Here is an 8,178-nt window from a genome sequence, read left to right as displayed (position 1 = left end):
AAGGTGACCCTGAGAAAGGAACCATGTTGTGGTGTGGACAGGAGCCATCATCATGGTCTGGGACTGTCAACCTTTGGAATACTTTTCCATGAGAGAGACACATTTCTTGTTCAAGTTTCTGCTTATGTGAGCTTAAGTGCACGGTCAAGCCCAATCCTAACTGAGTTACCTCAAGAATTCTTGGCACTCATGTAACAAAATCTTCCTGTCCTCCAAAGCATGGACAATTCTGTTCCCTAATTCCGTCTTTCTAACAACAGTGTAAGAGAGCTGTGAGGCATGTGTTCTGTCAGAAGAGGAAACTCGGGCTGGGAAAAAGCAAGTCCTACCCAATACGACACAACTGGCTACTTGGAAGAGTAGCAGGCTTTGAAAACCAGGTTACCTCATCCTTAGGATTTTGAAAGCATGGTGGAAATGGGTGACAGATTTCCTTTAAAAATGATTTTGATTGGTTGAGGAGTGGTTATTTTTAAAAGCAAGCATCTAAGGATAACTCCTCTCTTCTGTCAAAAGGGAGAACATCAGACTTCTTTCAAGTTGCCTCCAGAATACTACTGCTACATTAACATGAATTACAACTCACTGTATTGTTATACATACATTAAAAGAGTTGAACTCTAAGACACATTTTGAATAAGCAATTAGTAAAATGAATGTATTAATGCTTTAAAAGCATAACAGTCTTGATGATTAACGTAGAGTTGACACAGTCTTTAAGATGAAAAGGCGGAGGTAGGTCTTTTTTTCATCACAATGCAGGGAAAACGGAATGAGGTGATGGATTCCACGTAGAAAAGTTTTAATGAGGCAAGTGTCAAGCAAGCATATCAACTTCTTCAAAAACAAAGAAAATCTAAAAGTTTAATTACAAAAACACTTGTACAGAAAACTTGGCATTTTAACAGTTCCAAACACATGTACACAATTTTTTTTTCTAAAATTTAATGTTGTCAGAAATAAAACACTTTGTCTTAACTTTCCTCAGCTGCTCCTTGGGTTTTAATTAAAGAAAAAAAGAAATGTGTAACACTGAATAGGCCACAACTAATTTCTTGAGAAGAACATGTAAGTGTGCAGGAATAGCTACTGGTTTATTGGGAAACATGAATTAGGTACCGCGTTAGTCTGTAACCTCATTCACCCCCTCCTGGGGGGGGGGGGGTGGTACCACAGACCTGCTTTACAGAGTCTGACAGTTTTGTGGCAGCTGAATCCCAGCCACCAAAGTCAGGTGTGTAGATACCGAGACAGCCGGGATTTCAAAAGCAGGTTGTGTATTTTGTGACAATGGTTTTAGACTGTAGTTCTCTCCCAAGATCTGGGACATTCCTGAATATGCAAAGGTTTCAAATCAATGTCAGATGTCCTATCTACAGTCGGGAGAATGATGATCTTTGAACCAATCTTTGGACCAAGGTGCAGTCTTTCCGGTCAACAGCACTGCTAACAAAGGTGCACAAAACTGACACAAAGGAGAAAGAGACAAGTATCAGGAGGAAAGAAGAAAGGAGACAAAGTGTCTGGCAGAAGGCAGGCGCAAACTTCCAGAACTGGCTTGGCTGTCCTTCTGCCACACACACGGTGTTCTAGCTTGGACTGAGCAGGCGAGGAGTCTGAGAGAAGTGACAGGAACAGCAGGCGAGGGCAGAAAAACAGGAAAATACAGAAAAGCAAGCTAGGTTTATAGCAACAAGGAATGATGGGCTCTTATTCTAGGAAGTTGTCAAGTGGTTGTATGTAGGCTTCAGTGCACGGAAATTTGATGTGTGCTCACATAACATTTTGCAAAAAGGTTGCTTTTGTTGTTATTTTCTTTCCTTTGGGCTAATAAAGAAATCAGGTAAGGAGATGCTGAGAAGACAGGATGGGGCAGCAACACGACAGGGGGTTTCTGGCTTGCACCCTGGCTTATGAGCAGATTGTGAGGGGGACACATTTCCACCTGCTTCAGTGGCACGGTGCCTAGACAATGGGCTCAGCATGCCCCACTTTGGTTCCAAAGATCTCAGCTGCAACTGTCAGCCTTGTGCTCTAGAGCATCAAAACAAAACAAAACAAAACCAAACCCTGAGGTGAGAATCAGAAACCTCTCTCCCCTTGTGGTGTTAAAAAAATCACTTACTGAGAGGGGAAAAGGAAGGGAAGCCCGTCCTTTTGACATAGATTTTGCAGTTGTGGCTACAGAGGAAAGACAAATTCCTCTGTGCCCTTGTTTGTCAGCTCAAGAGACTATTTTGAACATTTCCACCTATCCCCACCGGAGCATCAGTACACCTAAAGCAGACAGGGATTCCCTCAGTTTTCCCTCACGATAGACTTTGGGTTTTTGTTTTTGTTTTTTTTTTCCTTTTCTCCAATCCCAAATCAGAAACGACTTTCCCCATTCTCTCCTGTTTACCAGTGACCTTTTCCTCAGCGAAAATGCTCCACAAGACACTGCCAACAGATGGGAACAGAAGAGCCTTGCTGGGGCTGGGACACCGTGTATGTGCAGGAGCAATGCTTAGAAAACAGCAGGCAGTACCAAGGAGGAAGGAAAGAGCATTCTCCTTCAGGGCAGCAATCACAAAGCCTCGATGAGGGCTGGCACCCACTGAGTGCCATGTGGGGTAAGAAACACAGCCTGCTCTACAGGACACTGTCAACAAGAAGCTCCTTTCTGTGGAGTCACAGCAGGACAATGATGGGAGAAGCCTGGGCCTGTCCAATGAGAGAAACTCTCCTTCAGAGCCAGCTGAGCAACAAAGCCCAGAGGTCAGAAAATGGAGATGTATAACTTGGTGGGGGTGAAGGAAATAAAAAATAACCCCCAAAGGCATTACAAAAAAAAAGTGACAGCTAGGTAAGAAAACTGGAGCCACAGATAAAAGGGTCCCATCTGAAGGGGAACAATGAGAAGGTTTCCTTTCTGCTACAGAAGATGTCAGTGTCAGGGTTGCCCGGTCAGCAGAATATCCGCAGACCCACTTGATCAGAAATGCAGATGACAGGAAACTGAAGACTTGGGAGAGCGGCTGTACGCTTTCAAAGCTGCACAAGGCCGGTGCCACACGAAGAGTGCATCCATGTTCCTCTGGCTGCTCCCTCACATGGCTTCCCGGGGTGAAGGCATTTAGCTCCTAACTGACAGTTCTTCCCCAAGCAGAGCAATCTGTGCCCCCTCTCTGCCTCCGCTCAGTTCAAATTTCCATGGATGGCTTCTCATTCCTCACAAGTAAAACCACTCACAGAACACCACGGAGCTCTAAGACCTGTAGAACCGGGGGGGAGAAAACAATGAAGATACCGAAAAGGTGAGCACTGATCAGAAAGGGTTAGAGCTATGGGTTAGAAAAAAACAAATACTCTCTTCTATTTTGGGGAGGGCTATGGCGAGGAGCAGGGTGCGGGTAAACAAGAGTGCATGAAGCTGCAAGCAGACAACCTCCCTGAGATGTCTGAGATCACATTTCAATGAAGAACATGGTTCAGTTCCAGTTCAGCAACAGTGGGGAGGTAGGAAAATCGTCAGCTGAACACAGAAAAGCAACTATCGGGGCCAAATCTGATGATGGAAAATTAGTACTCCATTTTAGACCAAAGAATGTATAATCAATCAAAACCAATTTTCTTCGAGTATAAATCTAAAAACTTTGGCATATATATAGAAATGTATTGTGTGCACAGGATCAATAAATTTTCTTACATTGCTAAAAATGCAATCGCGTAAGAAAGGGCTTTTTTTCCTTCAATTCCTCAAAGAGCCAAACATTTTTCATTTGGTTAAACTGAAATTAAGCAACATATGGATTTTGACAGCTTATGTAACATGGTCACCTCGCAATGTGAAACTGCCCCCATGGTTTCCTCCCAGCCCTACTTTTTTTCTAGGTTAGATACAGAGAAAGGTGACAACTAGGGCAAGTCTTCCACTATATGTCCATAAAAATAATTTTTAAATGGGCTGACCAAATTTTTATAACATTTAATCACTGGATTGTAAGTTTTTCTATTTACCTCCTATTTATCTTAACACTTGTATTCCAAGGTTTTTGGTGCCTTCCCCTTATACCTGCCCCCACCTCCTTATAGCAATGTTTTAGAAACCCCACTGAACTAGAATTTGGGTATACGTGTTCTAGTCCTGGATTCTGCACTCTTCTACTTAGGTATTTTCAGGCAAGAAATTTCACCTCTCTGTGACTCAGTTTCTTCCTATGTAAAATGTTGGGATTTCTAAAGGTCCCTCCCAGCTCTAATATGCTCTTCTAAAACTGTAGAACACTGGCTTCCCTTCACTCACTGGCTCCTAACAGTGGATGAAACCTTTGCCAAGCTCATGTCAGAGTAATTAATTGCACCACGAATGCTGGGGACATCAGGCCTAGCTGTCTGTACATATCTGTATAATGAGGCCAAGCTAGTATTAATCACAGTCTTTATAATTGTTTCATTTGACAGTTTTGAGGGGTGTGGGGAACTATCTACTCTTAGTTATGTTTGCATGGCTGGATTGTAAGAATCTGTAGTAATAAAATGGTTCGTATTTCAGGTACATTCTAGGTTTTCAAAGATACCTCAGAGAACGGATACTACAATTTATATCCTCAGGATGGGTAAGGCTTTACGAAAGTCTTCTCACTGGCAAGATGCTCAAAATAGAAAACCACTTTTGGCTCAAAACTTGCAATAAATGCCCTATACCTACGTGAGGAGACACCATATTATCAATCACTGTGTTCTTTCACAGTCTTCCACACTGTTTGTCCCGGCTCTCTCTTTTCAAGCCTACAAGAGTGCTAATTGAAAACACTGTGTGAAAATGAGAAGGATGATGAGCTCCAGAAAATCCCAGGCCTAGATTTACAAGCTGTTCCCTTCGCAAACAGCAGCAGTAATGCCACTTCTTTATTCTGTAGGGAGTCCAGTCGTCTCTTAGAAGTATGGTCGGTTCCATCTGGCTACACACTAGACGGTAATCCAGGACGGTAATCCTTTCCCCATCAGGGCACAGGAGAGGCTAACATATCATGCATTGTCTCACACAGTTACCATCCAATGGCATGGCCGAGGTGGATAGAGACTACTGCTTTTGTCTCTGCTAGCAGATGTTGCCTCATTAGACAAAGAATCATGGGTTTTATTAATTATTTATTCTTATACATTTTGCTCAAGGCCCAAACCATTTTACAATATGAACGTGTGTATGAGTGTGCTCACGTACCTGCAGGACAAATAAATAACGATTCAAAACCATGACTGGCCAGTGTAAGAAGCCTATTCTGCTGTCCCCTCTTGTTTTTGGATCCATATATGGCCACCTCATCCTATGGTGCTAGGATTTCCACAGTTTCTACGTTTGCAGGAATGGGCCTGCAGACCAAAGGGTTGTCAATTCTGTGGGATGGCACACTACAGGGCACCCTAGCTCTAGGAATTTAAGTGAACACCTACGAGTTCTATTTGAAATGACAGCTGATGACTGACCATTCATACCAAAAAGTTTATACGGACAGACTTTCTGGAAATGTATTTTTTTTTTTTTCTTCTCTAAGAGGAACTACTACTAGTCATTTGTTGAATATATTTTTAAAGGGCTTATTTTCTCTCTCCTCTCTTTTTTGCTTATTGAGAGTTTAGTTTTTAAATCTACTTAAAGTCTTTTTATTTTCTTATTTAAGTAATCTCAACACCCAATGTGGGGCTGGAACTCACAATTCTGAGATCAAGATTCAAGTGCTCTTCTAACTGAGCCAGCCAGGCGCCCCCCTGCCCCACCCCTGCCTTTAAACTCTAAATCTGCTTAGGAGCACCTGGGTGGCTCAGTCAGTTAAGCGTCTGACTTCGGCTCAGGTCATGATCTCACAGTTTGTGAGTTCAAGCCCTGTGTTGGGCTCTGTGCTGACAGCTCAGAGCCTGGAGCCTGCTTCAGATTCTGTGTCTCCCCCTCTCTCTCTGCCCCTCCCCTGCTCACACTCTGTTTTTCTCTCTCTCTCAAAAATAAATAAACATTAAAAAAAAAAAATTTAAACTCTAAATCTGTTTAAACAGGGCAATAGCTGTTTCACTGTAGAGATAGTTCATATTAACATTTAACATACAAATAGTTACTCTGATATTGAGTAGTGAATAAAAAGCTTCTTATTCATGTAGATTTTATATACATACAATGTCTCAGTGATTGCTGTTGTAGGTTATCATTAGTATTTTCCAGGGAAAAGGAAGTTTAACAATTAAGTGATATTTATTTTGTTTTAAGTGCTGTTTGGGGGGGTGATTTCCTCTAAGCTTCCCATTCTCTCTTCAGAACACTTTGGGAAACTGACACCGGAGAATACAGCTAATAACTGACAAAGCTGGAATGGAGGTTCAACCACAAAAAATCATGCTCTTTCCATTAACCACGCTGAGGCATGCATGAGAAAAAACTCTTTTCTAACATTATTTATTACATTGAGTAATCATATAACAGTGATTTTAATCAAGTCTCCAATTCATTTATTTGATGTAATGCCAGGGTTTTAGTAGTACTGAGAAAGTCTACTGCCTTATTTTTGATGACGTGTTGGCACATACATATCGCATCAGTGAGCACTCACCATTCCCTAACGATCAAGCCTGTTCACAACTTCTCGAACTGTAGCTATGAAGTTTTCATTGTCTTGGGGATTAGCTAAAATAATACTGTGCAGTCTGTTCATATATGAGTCAATGGTGTCCACTGTAGGTGTCTCTCCACTTCCTGAAGTGAGATAAGAAGAGAAAGTAGGAAAATCCTCCCTATTCAGTTCAACCATAACACAGTTAAGTGACTCCAAGTTAAGGCAACTATGACTCTAATGTGGTCCACTCCACAGACCAGGTTTTCATTTCAGATGAGACTTTTAGACCTCAAAGAAATGAAATTAATCCACAGAGATTGAATAAAAAGATGGGCTATATAATTGCTATACAGTATATAGGAATAGCTGCATATAACAAAATGTTAGAGACTCCCTGCTTTCTGCTGCAATTATCCTTAACATGAAAGAGTATATAAAATATACTAGTGTTTGTTTTTCTCTTCCTTCCCATTAAAACAGAATTACAAAGCAAACAAACATATATAAGAAAAATGTCCTACTCAGGATTTATTACTCAGTTTCCATTATTCTGAATATCAAGTTAAGCTTAACAGAAAGTAAATTATATAAAATGTAATTGGAGAAAAATTTAAATGACCCGAGAGTCTAAAATTATGGATGATCGTAGCCAATATGGAGATACTATTACGTGACCCCCCAGAAAACGCTGAGGGAGGAAAACCCTTATTTTACTGATTTTCCTCTTGGTGGGGAGACTTCAGCCTTACCCCACTACTACCAACACAAATAGCAGCTGCTCCCTTGCCCCCACCACCAAAGTGCTCGGGGAAGTGTGACATTACCAGGCAAGGGCATGCTGGCAAAGCTGCTGGTCAACACCTGCCGCAGGGTCTCCAGGTGCTGCTGTAAGACCGTGTTGCGGCTCCGCTCCTGGATCACATCCACCTCCAGCTTCTCCACTGCTGTGCGCATGCTCTCCACGTGCTTTTGCAGGGCTGCATTCCTCTCCTCAAACTCCATGTTGGATTTGCGAAGCTGGCGGAGCTCTGCCTCCCGGGCTGAGGACACACCCCCCACGCAGAACACAAGTAGCACTAGGAGTCTCGGAGGATTCCCAGACTCTTACAAGGAAGTTCTGCTTAGCTGTCTCTAATTAGCTACCCCACCTCATTTCCCTAGTCTCATTATAGCCTTCCAGATAGCAATTTCAGCAATAAAATGCCTGGGTCCCCAGAGCTATTTTAATTCTTAAAGCTGGTCATATTCCTACTTAAAATTGCAAGGAACAGTTGCAATTCTTGGTATTTCAATGTTTGTTTTGTTTTTTAAAACTATGCAATGAGAAGCCTGAAGGGCTTCGCAAGGGGATCCTGGGAGACTGATGCAAGCACAGCTGTGGGTCTCCATCTTTCCTGCAATGGGGTCAGCTTTGCTCTTACTCATTTTATATTCTGGATGCCCATATAAGCTTTTATTATACAAAGGGTTTTGGGCTAAGAGTCTGAAAGCAACTGAATTAGTGATGCATATTTATTTCCTTTGATCCAGAAACTAAAGTAGCTTTAACAAAACTGGTCTAGCTTTCATTCACTGGTTTGTGAGTAGCTACTTT

At 42.0% G+C, this 8,178-nt stretch overlaps 1 protein-coding gene across 4 annotated transcripts in view; it reads right to left on the bottom strand.

The window, feature by feature from the left end:
- Positions 1 to 781: 781 nt before the first annotated feature.
- HMG20A (high mobility group 20A) overlaps positions 782 to 8,178 on the bottom strand; it is a 68,500-nt gene continuing 61,103 nt past the window's right edge. For all 4 annotated transcript variants that reach the window (XM_060617985.3, XM_060617984.3, XM_060617983.3 and 1 more), the window contains 3 exons: positions 7,409 to 7,624; positions 6,582 to 6,724; positions 782 to 3,254 (listed from right to left, as the gene is read on the bottom strand). In XM_060617985.3, the coding sequence (XP_060473968.1) occupies positions 6,588 to 6,724; positions 7,409 to 7,624 (353 nt within the window). In that variant the 3' untranslated portion in view covers positions 782 to 3,254; positions 6,582 to 6,587. The remainder of the gene's footprint in view (positions 3,255 to 6,581; positions 6,725 to 7,408; positions 7,625 to 8,178) is intronic.

Source organism: Panthera onca, chromosome B3 (genome assembly GCF_046562875.1).
Source record: "Panthera onca isolate mPanOnc1 chromosome B3, mPanOnc1 haplotype 2, whole genome shotgun sequence".
Taxonomy (NCBI): Eukaryota; Metazoa; Chordata; class Mammalia; order Carnivora; family Felidae; genus Panthera; species Panthera onca.
Note: the sequence above shows the minus strand (reverse complement) of the source record. Positions and strands in the feature narration are given on the sequence as shown.